This window comes from Synchiropus splendidus, chromosome 13 (assembly GCF_027744825.2).
Source record: "Synchiropus splendidus isolate RoL2022-P1 chromosome 13, RoL_Sspl_1.0, whole genome shotgun sequence".
NCBI lineage: Eukaryota > Metazoa > Chordata > Actinopteri > Syngnathiformes > Callionymidae > Synchiropus > Synchiropus splendidus.
Window position 1 is genome coordinate 12426192 of NC_071346.1, and position 21098 is coordinate 12447289.

At 43.0% G+C, this 21098-nt stretch overlaps 1 protein-coding gene across 1 annotated transcript in view; it reads right to left on the reverse strand.

Annotated features, from left to right (window-relative positions):
- Positions 1-447: 447 nt before the first annotated feature.
- Positions 448-21098, reverse strand: part of LOC128769328 (glypican-1-like) — a 75562-nt gene continuing 54911 nt past the window's right edge. Inside the window, exons 3-10 of the mRNA XM_053882963.1 lie at positions 14398-14622; positions 12661-12824; positions 5136-5301; positions 4935-5065; positions 1354-1485; positions 1147-1280; positions 900-1075; positions 448-723 (exon numbers count right to left, since the gene is read on the reverse strand). Coding sequence (XP_053738938.1) covers positions 515-723; positions 900-1075; positions 1147-1280; positions 1354-1485; positions 4935-5065; positions 5136-5301; positions 12661-12824; positions 14398-14622 — 1337 coding nt within the window. The 3' untranslated portion in view covers positions 448-514. The remainder of the gene's footprint in view (positions 724-899; positions 1076-1146; positions 1281-1353; positions 1486-4934; positions 5066-5135; positions 5302-12660; positions 12825-14397; positions 14623-21098) is intronic.

Sequence of the window (21098 nt, forward strand, 5' to 3'; positions counted from 1 at the left end):
ATTCTTTTTTGTTAGATTTTTTGAACTTTGACATTTTCTACATTTGAATTCTGATTTTTTTTCCTCTTAGCATTAATAAATGTACAAGTCCAAACCATTTATCAAAGGAGAAGATCAAAAGTACCTTTTAAATGTGGCAATTTAAAGTAGAAATATTCATGAAATCAAATAAGAAACTTCGTTCTGAGACGACTGGAACGAATGGAACATGAATGCAGCGATTACCATGTGAAACTGGACAAAAACAAAAAAAAGGGAAAAACAATTCTATTTGAATGTTTTTCAATCTTTCGTCACCACTACACAACTGACTGAGCGAGTGAATCCAGGAACCACAGCTGAGAGGAAACCCTGTCCAAGTGTGTTGTTTTTTGTTCTGCTCTATGTCTGTATGTCGATTTGGCAAATTAACTACAGCCCCCCCACCCCACCCCACCCGTCCCCCGCGTTTCGGACTCCCCCCCGACCTCCTTGCTCCGAACTCAGTCCCGGTAGAGGTGGTTTCCTTCGGCGATTATCGCAGGAGCAGCCAGAGCAGCAGCGACAGCAGGTGGATGGTGACGACGGGCCGCGGGGTCATGGCGGAGTTTCGACTCCAGATCTTCTTCTCCTTGGGGGGGTTGTAGACCAGGGGGCGAGTGGTGACTGGGATGACGATGCGCGGGCTGCGTGAGCACATCTCGTCCGTGCACATGCCGCTGCCCGATCCGCTGGCGTCATCACCTGCAGAGGGTCAGAGGCGTCTCTTCAGAAGGTTCTTCTTGAATGTTTGAAAAAAGTCAACAGTAAATGCACATCAACCAACTTCAAACCTGAACCTTGACCCAGAGACTGGGTCTTCCCCGGGGCCTCCTCCCACCTCCCCCCAAGGATGTCCCGAATGGGCAGGAAAGACTCACTGGTGTCCTGAAAGTCCACGTCGTTGCCGTTATAGGCGTTCTTCAGGCGGTGTGTCATGACCTTGAGCTGCATGATCTGCTGTCGTATGCTCATGTCTGGTTTGGTGATGTCGATGTCCACCTCGGGGTTGTTGATCTGGCTGGCCAGGCCGTCGCTCATCACCTCAGGAAGATACCTGGGGGACAGAAGAATCCATGTCTCTGTCGCACAGGAAGACACCCAGGAGGAAGGGTGGGATCCACCCACCTGGCGCGGCTCATGCCGTTCCAGCAGCGCTCCTCGGCGCCGGCGCCGCTGGCCACCCTGTCGCTGCAGATCATAGCCGGGAGGGAGACCCAGTAAGGCTGCATGTCCCTCATCCTGAAGGTGATGTCTGACACCTGGAGGAGTGTTGCCAGAGCAGCCTCGTGAAAACCCACCCACAAGTGAGGTGGACGGCATCGAAACACTGACCATTTTGTCCAGGACCTTGCTGGAGCTGGAAACCACCTGGTCCTCTCTGGCCAACTTCGCTTTCTTCAGCAAGTCATCCACATCTGAAGCGCCGCTTCCTGCTTGTCTGAGGTTTCCACACGATTGATACAACTGAGCCAAGAGACAAAGACACGAATCACGATGAGCACAAGTGGCATGGCATCATATCCTCCACCTTCTCAGCCAATAACTATATGAGCATGTTCAATGTCTTCCAGGAACCTTGGAAAGATATTTCTCATGGGACTTTAAAGCCAAAGTCTGATCCAGAAAATAGGACCAAGAGACCAAGCAACTGACAAGATACTGTGGTCCATGCAGTAGGAGGGACCTGGGTGGGTCTCACACAGTGGTGTCTTGGAGCGGATTCACTTGTCATGAGTGAAAAATGACCACCTTATGACTCAATATTATCATGGAATAATGTCCACACAGTGATGGGTAGTCTTGGCCAAAAGCCATTCGTGTGCCAAGGAGGTTTGTGAGTGAAAAGGACGGGATTCGGATTTATAATAAAATGAGTCTGAACTATTTATATGTATGATTCAGGATAACTTTTCTTCATAGAACAAAGAAAATATATTTGACTTTGATCAACAATGCATTTCAATTTCAATGTTATCATAAGAGACAAAAAATACATGACTATTTCAAATAGTTGCAAGAAGTTTAAGTGAAATACAACTAGATGGAATGATGACATCAAATCCCAAAAATATTATGCAGCTGCTAAAATATTGTGAAAAAACATTTTACTTTCTTAGACAAGTATTTGCACATCACTTCTGGGCTACAAAATGAATCATAGGATAAAAACAAACCAAAAAATGACAAAAAGTCCGATTTGATGGGGAAGTTTCAATATTGCACGAAAAACACAAATGATTCCGTTGTCATTTTTATGCAGCTAAATATAGTAGATTGAACATTATAGCCAGGTTGCCATAATGTTTACCAGTCTGAAATATTCGCAGTACATGAATATTTAATGATCTACTTTGTGTATTGTGCATATCTTTGATGGAATCATTTCAACACTTGGGGGTAAAACACATGACATATTTTTGTCCACATTAGTTGAACTGGCTGAAGAGTTAAAAATAGGATTTTTCAGAAAGAAATCTTTATTTGTATTGTTTGTTTGTGTTTCTGTTTTGACATGATAAAGTTAGGTTGCAAAAATCGTGGAGGAAAATGCAATGATATTAATATGAAATCTGTGTATTGTAGACGGAAAGCTACACAGTGAATTACTAAAATATTGACAATGACTCATTTAATAATTCGAAAAAAATGATAAATGCCATTGGTTCTCATGAGGTGACATAACTGTTCAACACAAATCAACAACTAAATAAATAAACAAATAAATCATGAAAATCCGACTTGAAGCAACACAGTTTTCTCATGCGTATTTTGGAATTGCTCCATCATAACAGGTCACTCTGTCACTGTGAGATGGCGGCAAAAATGTGACAAATGGAGTGTTGGTTGGAGCCTGGAGCGCACGTCTCTCTCCAGATCAAAATTTAAAAGAAATCTGGAGGAAGATTTCACTCATGACTGAGGACTTGCGTGGTTCAGTCCTGAGACAGAAAGTTGCTGGAGGCTTGTGCTTGTGTAAACGCAGCATATGCCGCAATTTCTAGGTCTGAACACTCTGTGCTGGGCTTGTGATGGGAAGGGAACGTGGGTTGCTGTCGGGGGATTGCGTCATTTGCCCGATGATCTGGGCGACTTTATGGCTGCCATCATCTCCCCTTGTGTTCTTCATTAGTTTGTCTGAATTCCACAATCTCACCGCAGAACACACTCGAACGTCTCACGGCGAGAATTGTAACCAAGTTTTGACAACTCCACTGTGTATTTAGGAAACATTTGTGATCGTCTGAAGACTATTATTTCTTCCTTTAGTCAACATTCTATCATTATCATACACACATAAATAGTCTTTTAAGTTGAGTTGGGATTCAATTAAAAAAATAATCTACTTAATTCAAGAATTTGGGAGGAATGAACCTCAATGAACCGCAGTTTAATGGTATAAGAATATTTGCCACAAGAAGCCACATTTTTCAGTTGGAATGAATTTGAATTAAATGATGGAGCCATACATACATTTAAACAACAAAATATTGTTTATTTTGCATCAGTTTGACAATGGCACAATAAACCACGATGGTGGCTATATTCAAGTTTTTATATCACCTCATTTAAACTAAAGCTCTTTTCATGTCTTGAAAATATTTGGATAAGAATTTCAAGTCCACTCAGAGTAGTGGAAACTCTGGCCATTGTGTAGTGAAAAACCTCCCTGAACAAAAGCAAACAGATGCTTTTGTTTGCTTTTGTTCAGGGATTCCTCCATGTTTGTTGTTGTTGTTATCATCCCAGCTGCCACGTGTCTTGTGCATCAGTGTGATCGGTGGAGCAGGAACTCCTGCACTGACAAAGGTTCCCTGTTGTCTGGAGAGCAAACTGTTCAGTTAAATTAAATTACATTAAATTATTATTTGTTGTAATTTATTAATCGTAATAATGTTGTAATTAATTAATAATTCAACATCAGAACAAGGATCCATGAGGTGCTAGTGATGCTAACTGTTAGCGACCAACAGCTGTGAAGTTACAGAGCTAGTGAGCAAATATTTAAATTCTAACTATCACACTTCTGTCTCTTCATGGCTGAGTTTCAGAGGGACACCCAACTGGAATATATTCATATTCAACAATTTAGCATGCGATTGAGGGGCCTTAATGAAGCAGCTAGCTAGCATTGCTAACATATACAGTGGTACCTCGATTTTCGAACAAATCGGGGTTGTAACTAAAATTTTGATATTTTTTTGCTTCGGATTTTGAACCAAAATCCAGAACTCGAACGCCCCTGCAAAAAGTCGGAAAAACCATAGCGTGCTCGGACCGATCAGCTGACCCACAACGCGCATTGTTATTGTGTATAACGCAGCCTCTGTGTGCAGACGTGTCCCGTTAGCTACATTTACTGACTTCTTTTTCTTCATATTGAGGTGTAAAACCTTTCCTGTCTCCACACTGGACCGTGGTACAGTGTCACAGGGGAGGTGCTGGAGCGCTCACTCCAGGGTTTGATGTCCTGTTGTGGGCTGGAGCTGGGACAGGGATGAGGCGAGTCTGGGACAGAGCTAAGTTACTTGGTTTATGACTTTGTCACAGCCAAACTGCACAGAAGCGCACATTCAGAGCTGGACACGCACCGGGCACCTCTTCACTTCTGGAGAGACCTCACTCACTCGGCAACCCCTCCCACATGCAGCGGCCACACACATAGAGGAACAGCGCACCTGCAGCAGACACTCTACATTCACTCCTACAAAAGCCTATTTTAAGGCTTGGAACGCATTCTTTCTTTTTCCATTCATTGTAATGGGAAAAATCGATTCAGATTTCGAACAAATTGCTTCTCAAACGGACGTCTAGAACGGATTGTGGTGGAGAACCGAGGTACCACTGTACTAACAAAGACTGTGACTGTTGTTCAGACTGCATTCCGCTCGCGCCGCTCTCCGCTTCACTCTCACCTTGCCGTTGACCATCTCGATGTTCTCCAGCATGGTGATGACGGCTTCTGAAATCTGGTCCGGAAGAGAGAGCAGCACCACGTCTGCTCCGGACGGGCCGTTAAACCGCTCAGCCACTTGTATCATGGTTTCTACCGAGACAGGATCCGCGGTCAGCTGGAGGAAACGGGAGGGGATTTACAAGGCGTTCAGCCCACAGACCTGCCAGGTGCCTCCACTCGCTGTTGAGATCCGCCTGGTTGGCCAGACACCCTTTCATGACATTGATGCAGTAGTTGACACACGGGCGGGCGGAGGGCACGCCGCGGCAGTGGGGGCAGTACGTCATCCTCATGATGGCCCGCATGCACGGCGGACTCAGCTGGACCTGACAACAGAGAACATGATCAATTCTAGCTTCCTCTGTTTTGTTGTCAGGTGTGGAGTTTTTTTCAATGGAATATTCCACTTTCATACCACTGTTACAAATGTAGTAGTTGGATAAACAGTTAGAGATGATACTCTAAATAAGAAAAGTCAATGTCGAATTTGAATATTATGACGACACCTAGCGGTGGTCATAGTGTATTACATCACTCCTGCAGATGTTTATCTGATCCACTGGAGACATTTGTTCCTCAGTTCTCAAGCAACAGTGACGAAGATGATGGCTGAGCGTTATCATTGCTGGTGATGTGAACACAGCTGCTGGTACTTACCAAGTTGATTTTTTTTTTTTTTTTTTAATAATTTAAACGTGTATGCATCGTATCTGCCGCCATTCTCCCCGCAAACCTTCAGATAATGGTGGCCACATCGGGGCTGGTAAATAACAGAGGTAACCCTGAAAATATTCCTGGAATATTGGAAACAGTGTCAAATAAAAGCCACATGATCCATTACCTTATTTTAGCAGAACATCACATTCCTTTTTTTTAGGAGGTCGGCTCCCACGCTGAGACTTGTTTTGAGCTTAATTCAAGACATTTGTGCAACAAAGTCTCCTTGGATATGACTTTTAACAGCGTTTGGAACACGCATCCCCGGACGTCTTCCTCCACCCCGGGAAAAAAAAAAAAGTCCTCGGTGCGTGAAACGTGAAACTGGGTTAATACCAGTAAGCTGTGTTCACAGGAGAGTACAGCTATGCATACAAAACCGTGGGACGGGTGTGTGAGAGGGGAGAGGGAGATGTAACAAGCCATGCTCTGCATACAAAGCTCCTCTAAGCTGACATCTGGGCCGGCCTCACGCTTTTCCTGGAAACACTTCTTACAACGGCTAAAAAGCACATTCGCGCAAATATACAATGGAACTGGGACAATGAGAAGAAAGAAGAAGACCGACTCATCCACGATAAACATTCTGGAGAGCCTTTCAGTCCAGTTTCCAAAGGAAATCTGGACACATTCTTCGACACGACGGATGCTCGTAAACATATAGCTCGGACAGGCTGCGAGGTGAGTGCTGACTGGCGGCAGAAGGAAAAGGCACGAGGGGAAATAAGTGCACGGCAATAAGCAGATTCCCAGGCTTAATCTGCAGTCATATGAGACATGAGTCAGATGTTCACTCCATCTCTGCCGTCCTCAGCCTACCAGTCATTATCCAGGGATGAGTCAGACAAATGCTTTCTCAGTGAGCAGAGGGGAATAAGAGAGCGCGAGGGAACGCTTGGGAAGACGCTCTCCTCTTCATCATCTGAGGGATTTGTTGTTGCCGTCCACACGGACAGTTCAGCAACAGCTGACTCCCCAAAATGAGAAGGTGGCGCTCATGTCGCTTGTGTGGAAGATAACAGGACAGAGAATAGAAATAGTTGGACTCTGAGAACTTGCTGAACTTTGACTGAACATCTCGGAGCCAAGCACACGAGGAGGATTCTGTCATCGTCGGGATCAGTTGGAGGCCAAGTCACGACACGCTCAGTTTGGAAAACAGCTCCTTCGAGGAGGCGTCGTTCGATCGCTCTTAATTATTCATCATAAGGCCTTGTTAGGGTCATAAACAGTCTGGTTTAGTCGGCGTTTATACCAACACAACTTCAGGGAAACTTTATTGGTTGAATTTACTCAACGAAAAAACAGTCAACTTTTATTTATTTTTTCCAGTAAATGGCGAATAATTATCATGAAAGCGCTGTTTTGTTTTTGAGACTTTTTACTGTTTGCTTCAAAACACTGAAAACACTGAAAACAGTCACACAGTGAAGTTCTGACCTACAAAGAAACTTCTTCAGTGTTCTATGATTTAATGATCAGACCAGGAAGTAGCCCGAGACTCATTCCGTACTGGTGAAAAGCTTGTTCACTGAGGCGCATTTTTCCACTAACAAAGAATAAATACATCTAGTACAGTGCATAACCGACTATTGAAGAAGTCAGTGCTGTTTTCGTGTGATGGCAGTGGGTCAATCATGAGGCGTTCAGAGCAGGAAATATTGGTACAAGAAAATATGGATCAAATATCACAATACTTCATTGGCATATTTCCATACTTTTGTTAAAATATGGCAATATCTGATTGTGCGATAACTGCTTCATATTTTTTGTTTACAGACTTTCAACACATAAATACTTGGATTTGCAGCTGCATTTCTGACATGCGTTTTACTTTTTCTTTTAAGGTTTTCTTTCCGTACAATGGAGTTCTTTTGTCGACTGAGAGAGCTGTTCATTCCACTGTTGGACTGCCACATGTAACTGAAAGTCTAACTGGGCTGACCTCATAACAATAAACTTGTTTTCATGCACATAATATTGTACTGCATTATCTGACTATCCCACTGAAAACGATAGGTCTGGCTAACAAATACGACAATATATTACTGAATCACAATATATTGCAATGTATCGTATCACCACACCTATATCACGATACCTATCACGAGATGCCTGTCAATACACAACCGTACCAAGGAGTAGAACATACTCCTGGTAAAGGACCTTGGCATGTGGTAGAAAATACCACCAAATCCATCATTTGAAGTTTCATTTACAGAGTATTGAAAAGTCAAATCGCATCTCGTAACGCGGAAATATGTGACAAGCGGAAGCATTTGTACTGACGCTGTCTCTCAAAATTTCCCGAAAATTGCTTTGAAATCTGTTCTGAACTTTTTAGGTTATTTTGATACCAGACGCAGGTGTGCTCATTGTGGCGCTTAATGATGACATCACAAAACACATTTTCAATTTAGACAACATATGAAACATTTAATACAGCAGATTATCATTCGTATGCACTATGTATCTCAATGTATTTTCATTGACAACAAACAAATTATTGAACGTGATTCTCTTTGCTAGTATGATCGGCCAAGGCTACTTCCTTTGAGCCGAAATTTAGCTACTTCCTGTTTGATGTGAATTTATTTCAGCCAAAGAAAATCACTTTGATGAAGTTTTTCTTTTTATATTTAATAATGAGGAAGAGAAAACAATTTAATACAATTTAAAAATCAGCGTGAAATGTCATCACGCGCAGGATGACATTGAGCAAAACTATAACTTCTAGTTGGTGAGTGTCAGTTTACCTTCTGACTCTTCAGAAATTATTATTACTTTTAAATGCTTTTAACTCATATTCAACACAATACAAAGGAAATAAACCCTTGTTGAAGGACAGTAAGGTTCAAACTACTTTGCAAAGCCAACGCACAAAAGAGTCAAGTGTTTATTCTCCAAGTCTCAGTTGGTCATCTTTAACTTGGTGCTCTGAGATGAATGTGTTGTTTTTATAAACGCAATGATCCAATATGAGTCATAGGTCAGTTACTCTGAATGAATCACAGCTTCTGGAGCACAAAATAAAACATTAAGGGAAATAATTTCTCACTAAATCTACTTTTACCCGGCCAAAACCCCGCTATTACTCATATTTAGACAAGGAATATTGCCCTGCTGTGTTTAAGAGCGCACTTCGACAGACACCCTGCTTCTGGCATGAGCTATGAGGCGCGTGGCCTACTTCCTCCACTCCACTTCGCCTCGGGAATAAAAAAAAAAAAACTCCAGGAAGAAAGTTAAAGTAGCCAGAAGTGAAATGAGGCTGCAATTAATAGGAAAAAGGTGTGTCTCATGATATCATCATATTTCTATTCAGTTTCCAGCTTGAAAAAGTTGCTTTTTTCCCCCTTGAAAAACACTCTAACGATACAAATCACAAAAATAATTTTTCCCGATCTGCCCTGAGGGCGGCTCCTGAATGCAGCATATGGAAAACGTGCTGAGCCACTGGGCCGGTTCGTGGCAAACATGGCTATAAATAGGAACGTCTGTCTTGTTAGGATCATCCGACTGAGTTGAGAGCAGAAATGGAAGAAGCAAACTGGTGAATCAATTCACAGAGAACAGCAAAGGACACTGAAACTGGGGAAGACAGGTGCACAATTGAGATGTTGACAGAAGCCATTTTCTTTTGGCATTTTCCGCTCTCATTAGTTTTCCCTCCAGTGGCAGCCACTCGGTGTGAGACAGAAGTTATGAATATGAATCGAACAGTTGGTTGATGTATGCTCTTGTCTGCCTCCCAAACAAGACATGAACGTTGGAAATGAGGTATTCAAATCTGTTAGAAAGTCAGAGGAAATTCTCTGTAGAGTGAGAAAGCAAGAAAAACAAGGGCGCACTCGCCTTCTGGTTATATTTTGCAAGGGCCAAATTGTTTGAGTGAAGGCCCCGTCGTGACCTTTAAAGTGGGCGCAGTTCAAGGCAGGCCGTGACCACGTTCCCTAAATTTGTCAAAACATTTATTATGCAACCGATTCCACTCAATGAAAAAAAAAGAGTTCCTGAAGTGGAATACAACGTTTGCAGCATCTTCACAAGATCATTCTTTATGGAAAAAATGAAGAATTCTTAGCTTCTGTAGCAGCATCTCCAGTGTCATGTGGCCTTCACACATTAACAATGGTGCTCTGTACACTGTAGTTTCTCTCCTTAAACAAATTCATTTGAGAGTTTTCAGATGAAAACCAGCTCATCGTAGGTGATGGTTTCATCGTGCACTGGAGGTGAGCTGGGGGCCAGATTTGGTCTGTGGCTATCAAGTTTGACACATGTGGCTCATAACATAACAAACAGGGGAATGACTTTAGTTTTGGGAACCTGCGACTTCCTCTTCTGGCATTTCCTGTCAAGGGTTCATCCTTAAGGACAAAATTAAAATGATAATTTTCAGTCATGACCCTCCCCCTCATTTTGTAATGAATCGTCCAAACAAAGGATAAACATGCTAAATCAAAGTAGTGGCTCGTATGATGCCTACAATCCGACATGTGAGAGCGTTTGCCGCATCCCGTCTGTATTCAGCTTGGCATCAGCCACACGAGAACCCCAGCGGTATTTGATGCTTTAGTTAATATATAAATATCTGTACTTCTCTGTCAATTCATGAAGCGTGAACCAATGACAGCACAGCTCCGACGGCAACCTAATGTAGCAGATTGAACGCCATGAACGAGTGATGGTGAGATGAAGCTTCTTGAAGCACGGAGGCATTTAGAAGAACCGGTTGGACTCATGAGTCGACTCTTCAATAAGGTTCATATGTGCCCTGGCCCCCTGCAAGCATGAACTTATGTTGCCCAAAGATTTCAGTACGATGGTCATCAACAATAAAAGACATAGATGGGGGTAAATAATTTAATTTCAATTAATTTTAGTCAAAAATAGATTTTTTTCAACCGTTTTTTGGACTGAGCCAGTTTCTGTTCTTTGACAGAATTTCCCCCACTATATCTCTAATACATTTTACTTACCTTGTTGGCAGAGATAAGATTGAAGTGTTCCCAAACCGGGAAAACTTTTTCTTTCTCTATGGTTCCATGACAACAGTAATGGTAAAAACGGAGAACCTCAATTGCGTTTCGTGCCGCTCAAATCTGGAATTGAACTGCTCGATCCACTTCCTGAACCGGTCACATGGTACGGGCCAGTTCAAGGCTTCGACCATCTTCAGCTACGTCACTGGAGCATTTCTCGGTGCGCTGTTCATACACTCGCTGCCAGATTACTCGGTACACACATCAAACACGTCACTACTATGAACCCCAGGTTGGAAGCAATACATCACTTGACCCTCCGTGTTTGGTATGAACGTACCTACTCAACAATTTCAGGACCTTAACTCAGATCAGCCTTCAATGGGAAGCCCCCCCCCCCCGACACACACACAGACACACACACACACCCCTCCTCCCTCCCCAAGGTGCTCTCCTTTTAACTCCAGTCTGAGTATCACAGCGCCTTCAGCGTCGTCACAGGTTGCCGAGCCTTCTATCACGCTGCACCCTCCATTTCAAAAACGACTCCCCGACCATTTATGCAATTACATTGCTAAACCCACAGCGCTTGTGGTTTACGTTCAAAAGACTTTTGCTGATTAAATATGCCCAGAGTTTGCTCAGAACTTGGTAAACACTCTTTAAAGAACTCTGCCCCGGCTGACTGGAACTCATTACAGAACTCACTTCAATTGAAGGAGCTCATCTCCCTCGATAAATTCGAACGAGAGACTTGGAAGGAGCTACAAATCACGCTTCTTCATGTCTGAATGCTGAGCATGAATCTGTACGGACGGCACTTCCAAAATGAATGTATTTTAATTGTATATATATATATATATATATACATATATATATATATATATATATACAGCAATATGTCATGACCTTTGGACAGGTGGAAAATAGAGACTGGGAACATGTTGGATGTAGGTACCTCATGAATGACGGAGAGGAAGACGGCCTTAACTTATGAGAAATGTAGCTTTACCATCATAGAAGTTCAATATATCTTGCTACAGCAAACCAGGCACTGCAGACTCCTGCAAGCTTTCTGAACAATTACCTTCCCTCAGATTCAATTAATTATTTCTGCAAGTTTTTACACAAAATATGACCGGACCTTTCTCCCATACATATTTATTGGACTCTCTCCATTTTCCCACTGGATATGCGCTCACTTCTGACCACCCAAATCTCAACACCCACAGTTGCATGGATCTAACCAGCAACATCTCAGTCTTGCTCTGATCTCAGCCTCCTTCTTTCCCTTCCACAGCGAGGCTTTATGTCTCAGGGGAGGCATAAAACCTCCAAACCCCCCTCACCCCACCAAAGCCCAGGGAGACATTCGTCATTGCCAATCTGACATTAACTGTTGTTGCAGGGGCTGAATGTCTCTGCCACCGGCCATAGTTTATGGCGTCTCGTCTCCACCACCGCTGACCTGCCACTGCTGGATGCTGGGCCCCGGGACGGATAAAAACCGCTGTGTTTATGCCATTACATCTGTCTGTCTGTGCATCCGCATTAGGAATAAATGAGCTTAAAGGGAAACTATTTAACCTCAAGTGAATAATTCCTGAGGATTACACGGGTTCGGGATATGAACGTGCAGTAGGGGAAGGTGAACGGCCGATCTCACAAGGACACAAGTGCAACCAGAGCTGGGAGTTGAATGACGGCACCGGCGTGACGCACGCGTTTGAACCCATAACTGGAGAATGTCTCGGGACGGGAGCGGAGAACATTCACCACAGGGCAGTTTAACACTAGTAATGAGATAGTCAGACCGCCACGGAAACCAATTAAAACAGATTAGTGAGCAGAGATGATTAACCGGGCTATAAATTAGGAGGGAATAGACCACTTAGTGATCTGTCAAGCCCTCGGTGATATCAGTGGGAGTCAGAAGTAGGTTGACATGGAAAGGTTCAGTCAGAATGGGAAGGAGGTTCTTACCTGGGATACTTTGCGCACCACCTCTCCGCTGACAAACAGGCCCTGGACGAAGGACCGGCCGGCCAAAAACGTGCGAGTCACCTTCAACTTCACGTCGCGTGGTATGTCACCGAAGGGCCGGAGTGTCTCCATTTGTTTGGAGACGCACTCCAGGTAGTCGTCCCCTGCAATCCACACACAAAAAAACACGAAATTGATGCGGCACTTTCTGTTGCATCACTGCCTTGTGACTGCGCAGCCTGATGGCAGGCTCCATGCATTATACGACCAAAATTCCCATGACTGTACCTCAAACCCATAGAAAAGAGAGAGAGCCATCGGTGCTGCCAGGATGTCCGGAACAAGAGAGGTCTTTCATAGGCTCGGACAACACGGCCAGTCTGGTTTATCCATTTTGCGAAGAGAACCAAAAGTAACGGCCAACACAAATATCATCAAGTTTTATAACCACTGAACTTAAGCTCCAAACAACCCCAACCAAAATGGAAACAACTGCACACTGTGATGTCGACCATCGAGCAGCAGTTTTCTCCACCATTTGTTTTATGAGGATTCGCCAGTCAACTTTCTTTTGATATTATATCTACTTATACAGTAACTACTGCCTGTCAACGTCTGCATTGCACCTCCACTTTTCTATTCCATGACACACTCATTTCTGCAGCGCCCTGCTGCAGTCTGCACTTAATTCGGGGCATTGCTTGGAAAAGTGAAAAACGATCCTAAAAAGAAAGTTCTGGGGCATCAGTTTGAGAAAATCATGATGCACATTCATAATATTATCATGGCACCTTACCACTTCTGAGGCCTTGCAACCAGACGTGCATGCAATTCACGTTTTATGTCTACAATATATTAGACTGAGGCAGTGATTTTACAAACTAAATCCTCAGAATGGCAGCCTTGGTCTGTAGCTATGGTTAGTAGGAGGCTAGTACTAACATCAGTTAGCAGATCTAACAGAATGATTCCCTGCTTTCATGTCTAGACCCACACAAGCAATTCAACTAATGTTGCTTCATTTTTGGCCTCGAAGACGGCTTCTTCAAATAATCTGTTGTAGCCCACGCTGGAATATCTTACTACCATTAGATGGCTTGCAGAAGAGCGATCTCTAAACCACGCCCCCTCACAGAGCAGGCCTGTGATTGGCTAAAAATATAGTCCAGGAGATGTGCTGAGGACTATTTTTTAGGACTATTTTTTTGTATTTGCAACGCTACGGAAAACATTTTGTACTTCAATGAGACGCCTATGCGTCAATATGCAACGCGGAAGGCTGCCTTTGGCGTCACTATAGGAAGCAAAAGTTCACTTCCCAAGTTCAATATATGACAGGATGAGAATGGCTTAGAAAAGACCCTAAAATGAACTACTTATTCATATGTGTATTTTCAAAATACTACTCTAATTATAAGGTACTGATTTGAGTTGTGTTAAGGCAATATTTTGTCCTGAAATGGACACAGAACAAAAGTGACAGTAAGCAAGTGATAGTTTGTCTGTGATCCCTCAAGTGTTGACAAAAGTTTTAGCACATTCTTCATAAGCGTCCTTTTGAAGCGAGTACTATTATATTCTGTTCGCTGAGTCGTCTTCATAAACAGAATGACATTTGTGTCAGCATACTACTCTGTAACTAACAAGCCGTCTCCAATGTTGACTCTGGACAGACTACCTGCAGGTAAGGTATGGCAACTATCAGCAATATTTGTAAAGAACAAGAGCTGGATTTACCAACGTAGTACTGCCTGTTGGCCTGGTAGAAGAGCCTCTCCAGCAGCCGAGCCCAGAAGTCATTCAGCACATCCTCCAAATTGATGTTGGAACCGCGATAGTAGAGCCTCAAATCTGTGTACAGGTCAGAGAAGACCTGGGAGTTCTGTGTGTAGAAGGAACCCCAAGTCGAAGTGTGTTGGTGCAGCACAGCAGCTGAGTGGTTCAGCAGCTCCATGAAGTACCCTGAAAGGAAAAAAAGGGATCAAGATCAATTCTTTAATCTCAAATTAGGTATAGACTGCATAATAGTGGCTTTTAATAAGACCTTTGACGCACGTCCCCATAAGTCACACCCACTTGGTTCGCTGTGTGCTTCCTTTGCTATTGATATACTGTCGAGTCCATTTAAGGGTTTGCAAATCTAGGAGGGCTGGAACATTTAGTGTCAGGCACAGAGTTTAAAGAGAGCTTCAATAGGTTTCGTCTCATGAAAAGGAACCACAAAATTGTGTACTAGATTGAGAATATAAAATGAATACATTTTACTATGTGACTCGTAAGACAATTCTAATATGTCTTTGGGTAAGGACAGATGCTTGAAGCTGTCAGAAATGGTTTCAGTACGAAGATATGATTTGTCAACACTTTCCTCAACAGGGTCACGTGGGCCCACAGCCCATCCCAGCATCGAGTCCAGGTCGCCTGTTCATTGCACGACACGGAGAACAACTCACTCCCATATTCGACAGGCCACCAAGTAAGCTTAATATGTTGAGATAAAACCCTCTAGGAGAACATGAAAACTCACATTGAACGGGCAAAAGGTTTCCGCAAAGTGGATTTGTACCCACAACCTTCCAGTTGTGGCTGCAGCACTAAATGCAGTTCGACATACTGTAATTACCAAGTAACATTCTGTTTCATCACTGCAAAAAAAAAAAAAAAAATCATAATATTGGAATGAGAAAAGCTTTTTGCAATAGCAAAAAAGATTCATCAGAGTCAAACAATGTTCTCATTCATTCATTCATGGGGACTAAATATGAAGAATTGCACAGCTATTTTTTAACCTCTACAGCAAATGACACTGTAACAGTGCGTGTCTTTCCCTGTGACACTTCAGTAGGTGATAATGTAAGTGGTTGACCGTCCTTCTGTGTCCTGTGATGACCTGCTGACCTCTCCTCTCCACTGTGTTCCTTTAATCTCACACACAGGTTTCGCTTTGCTATCAGTTTCAGCAGAAAGACAGAGTCTAAAATGTGGCTTTATGGGGCCGGAAGTGGAGCATTAATAGCTTTAATGTGAGCTGTGCTTCTTTTAAATGGATTCACATAGGCATGTCAACCTTAAATAAAGCCACCATTTTGAGGTGATTTTATTCTGCAGATAGATCGGCCTCCAGTATCAGGAAATGACTGAAGCATCAATATATTTTAATGTATTCCACAGAGGACTGGATGTGCCTTTTCGTTCTTTTGTCCCAGCTTGTGTGTGGGCTCCTGGCTTTGCATTTGAGTCGCTGGAAGATGTGACCTGTTGTCGGTTGGCAACAGTGTTTGCTCTGTCTGCGACTTATCTCAGCCTGCCTTCCGCTGTAAACACCAGTCGACACAAAAAAGGGGAGGCCAAGGCCGTGGCGGGAGATGACGCCTCCCGGAATCATCCCACTAATGAAGCCTTTTTAAAGCGGATACACATATGGCATGGTGGATATGGAAAAGAACCACCCTCTCATGTGAGCGTTTCGAGCAGAGGGAACACAAAGAGCCTTAAAACACCCTCATCTGCTGAACTTACATAACATGCAGATGTTCTAAGCTCACTGTGACCCATCGACGTGGCATTATCTTAGCAGTGGCCTTGTGGATACAGTATCTCCATTTTGCTTACTCAAACATTAATAAACACCAGCTGGCTGTCTTCAGCAATGATGAGATTTGCTGCTTTCTGCTGACATTTTCACAGACTCGCAGCTTAAAGGTCTTTTCTCCAGGGAGCCATTGATTTGGACAAGATTTATTTAACAATGAATCTTGGTAAAAACACCGGAAAGTCTTCTCGACACTGATGCGAGACGGTTCATACCGTTTTATCAGCAACATTTAGTGGTCATTCTCTGCTGCGTAAGGACTTAACACACTCTGGGAAACTTCTTAAGACATTCTGGGAGTGATATGAAACTTGGCACTTCGTGTCATGTGCCGAGGAAAGAAATGCTTTGACATTTCCTCCTGTAGCGTTGGGGCCAAAAATAATGCCAGTGTGCATTATTTCTAAACTACAGCAACATTAATGTTGCGAGACACAAAATCCTTTAAGACCTCTTTGGCCTTTTGCTGTGTTGGACCGACGCCATGACTGCGTTCTGCTTCACTGGTTGTATCATTTAATGACTTCCTCTTGCTTGGTCATACAGTTGTATCTTGTTAAATCTGATCCCAGTCCTACTGGGTCATGACTTGCACCGACATTATATTTGAAAGCGTCAAAACCAATCCTGATGGCAGCACGTCAGCATATTAACACGGTGGTTCGAGCTAATTCGTGTTGTCACACAGGAAGGAAGTGGTGGCTCCAGTGGCCCTGAAACTTAGTTGAGATAACAAAATCTTTCCCGCAATAAAGTTGGGGTGAAAAAGCAGACAGCCATGGTTATGTATTATGATCATTCTGGGACTACAATATACTGTACCACATATGTATTTATGACACCCACTCTATAGGGATTTGCATCATTTTGTCATGCTGCTTGACGGTGGCTATATATAGACTAAGAAGACTAAAAAATGTTTTTTCATTATTCTGACGAAAAAATCTCCCTGGGACTCATTGAGTAGGACATGCTTTTAGATACACAAGTCAGGAGATTACAGATAGATTACACACAATATAATATGAACGGGAATGATGAAGTCCACTGTCCAAATGATTTTATTCACCTCAAGAATGAATATGGGGTTGTTCTAATGATGTTAAAATGTTACCCAACACATTCCAGCAGGCTCTGGCCTTTGGTCTGGTTGTAGCCAAGAGAGTCATCTTGCAGGACTGGAGTCAGTTTCACCTCCATCCTATAACATCTGGATGAACGACATGCCTTTTTCTGGAGGAGAACAGATTCTCTATAGCTGGCAATATGGAAAAATATCATCGGACCTGGGATCCATTTATCAAGTACATTGGGAGAGACTCATTTTGGACTCTACCTATTTTGTGAACATTAAGGACGAACTGACCCTTCCTTGGTCTTTTCATCTATGAACAGAACGTTCCATCTGGCTGCCGTTGCTTTTTATTTATTTATTGTTAGTTTAATGTTGTTTTATTCTTTTTTTCTGTTGTTGTTGTTTTGGTTTGGGCCTGGTGCTCTTTGTATGTTTGTGGAATATAAAAATGCATAAATAAAATATACATATGTGAATGATATAAACATGAATGATTCTGCTGAAGGCTGCCTTTGCCGTCAATCGAGAACGCAAAAGTCCAATTTCCCAACCTTAATATACGACGCCAAGGGAGTGAGGATGGGTTGGTACAGTCATAGTCAATGATCTGGAATACTTTAAGGTATTACCAAAATAATTGTTGCAGTCAAGTCCACCCAATATGTGACCAACTTGAGATGAAAGAATCCCACGGTAAATTTCTTTGAAGTGACGCCCAGCCCACAACGTCAGGATATGCCACGACCAGCAGCACATGTGCTTCAATTGAACGCCATTTGCTTAAACATGACGCAGAAGCGACTTGAAAATAGCCGCTGTTTGATGCCTTGGGAGTGAGAATTTGTTTGTGGCTGTCCATTTTAGAGTCATTCCGTATACAAATACATGGACGGAGACCCTGAATAAATGACCTCCGAGATTGGCTGCGGTAATAGTCAGGACTTAAATCACAGCAGCTCTGATCTCAACTAGAGTCCAGCATGGCAGAGACAGAGACAAGACCTAGTCTAAATTCATTTTCATAAGATCGACAACTTCAAAATGTGGTCTTGTGACCGAGATCAGTCTTATCAGTAAATATGAGTCACTGCTCTTCTATGGCCATCTTACTTCTTACATCTGCATTTTCTTTCTGGGTTCCCATACACATTTGGTTTTCAGTTTCCTCGTAACACGAACGTCATGACATGAGAGTTGTGACCACCGTCGCCGAGGATATTCCTGGCTCGCCAGTATGTGCACTCCTTTCTCGGGTGAAAAACTTCCTTGCTGCATGACACATCATTCCCCAGGTTTCTTGACCTTCTGCCACTTGAGCCAACTTCAAATGTGGCTCATGGTCAGCCCCCAAATACCAGTGAGCTTCAGCTCTGTCACTCACACGGCACATGCGTCATGACTGCCACCACACTCTTCCAGGCAGCAGCAGAAGCCTACAAAGACAAGTCGCGTTGAGAGCACAGGAGGATCAAATCATCAGAAAAACTCCCACTATGCTGAGAATTTATTTCTACCGCAGTGCCTGGCTGAGCAATATGATCCTTCTGTTGCTGAAACATACTTTGAATGAATTCAAAGTTAGTGTTTCACCGAGTTGCAAAGCATATTTCATCACTGAGGGCAGCAAATGGCATCACACGGCATCATTGGGAATTCATTAGAATCAAACCTGAGTGCATTGACTGACTCAAAGTTGATGCTGGGTTAAAAATGGACGACTGCATCTTATGGTAAACACAATGTTAACACAAGCACTGGAGTAAAATGTCCCTGAAATGCCTCACAAATTGTTATTTGAAATAAAGGAGTTGAAATTCAGTGTTAGGAACATGACATCAAACATGACATCATAAAACATCCTCCTCCTAAGACTGGAAATACAGCTCCGAGATTGGTCCAACAACAACAACATGGATAACACCTGCTAGTCCAACAATGCTTCTAGGTATTTCCACGGCATTTCCACGCAAAAACTAGTTTTTTTTTGGAGCAGAAAAGAGAACCACTACTGTTGACACGCCCACAGACCAGACTAGGTTGAGTTGCGATAGCAGCGATTATTGTTAGTGTTACTGGAAATGACAAAAGTCAGTTATGGGCAACTCAAAACACGGAAGAAGGAGCATCTCTCGCACTCATCAGAGAGAGGTTAGTTTTGCTAAATCAAGTTGCACATCTGTCCAGTTGGAGCAGGAGGTGTGTCCTTTTGTGGCACTGTGTGAGTGGGACATGATGCTGATGGATAGTCTGTGAATACAATCCGCAACGTTCATTGTTCGGGCGCACAACAGTGTTGTGCACGCAATTTATGTTTTCAAGTTTTAGCAAATTTACCAAATCCCACAACGGCATCATTCAATGAGTAAACTACACGTGTCGACCACAGACGGACACACAAGATTGACAAGGGGGAAAGGGACCTATTGCGATGCAACCCAAGTCGAACCTACCCGGAGCAACTGGGGGAAAAACAGCAAACTGGACTTAAGACATGGAGCCCATAAAGAAGAAAAAAAATATGTGGTTTGCCCCTGAAAGACCCTGAAAAAGAAACCCACCACGAAAGATGTCTTGGAATATTGATATTTAACATCACAAATAACGTAGTAGGGCGCTTCAGTATTGGGATGCCATCTCCAAAAGGCTTCAAATAGAACAAACTACAATGAATGTCAGCTGACAAAAATGAGTTTGACAAGTCTTCATGGTAAATTTACCTCCTGACATCAGCTGGAGATTCCGTAGAAGAACTGGGGACTTGTTCTCCCTTTATCTCCGACACGCCACACTCACAGGCTTAAACAGACATGTTTACCCTAATGACTTTCTTCCTGTGGTGAAACAGGAGTGAGACATTTTAATTATGATCACTCTGTGCTTCACATCCAGGCCACCGTGACATACCAGGGGATTATGTTAAACTTGGCTCCTGTCTCTAAATCTGATTAAACGTTCGCCCCCCTCACTCATACTCTCTCTCTCTCACACACACACTTTATTAACTGTCTTTTTAAACAAAGGCTTTAAAAGTAGCATCTCCCTTTATCTTCTGTCCAAGTCTGAGTCAAGTGTGCTCCTGACAAGGGATTCGTAATACCACGTAGATAGCATTGATGTTCCTTCCAGCTGTCAATCACTTAGACCGAGAGCTTTGGCTGATCCCGAGCTGCTATCTTCCTCCGCAGTGTTAGCTGAGTGAACCTTGGGAAACTCCAGCACAGACTAATCCAGAATTGGTTTCTCCTCTGAAGGGTCTTACCAGATCAGTCACTCGATCATATAAAGTCTGAGCTATAGCCATGATCGTGGAGCGAAAAACAGAAGACAAATTCAAAATGCAGCAACCGAACACATTCAGTGGTCGAAGGTATAAATATTTCAAGGGAAAATGTGGGGGAAAAAAACGAAAACAAGGGAGGAGAGGAAAAGGAAGGTGGCCACAGTGCAGAACATAAGTGAATGCACCCACTACTTGGAAGTCACATCTCAATCCAATTTCTAAGTGTAAAATTAGGGTTTTAAGGAAAGACATTTTAGCTTAGAAACACATCCTGGTTTTTTTTTCCAACTTACTGTACATCATGGCATTTTCCAATATGAAAAGTAAAAAAAAAATTTGAGCCACACATACAACACCACTTGATCCACTACAGTTAAAATAAGTCTTAAGAGTTAAATGAGTCTTTGTGGACAGGTGAAGTTACAGGATGTAGAGATAAAGATGGTGGGGGATTTTAAGTACTTAGGCACAACTGGAGATGGCAAGTGTGA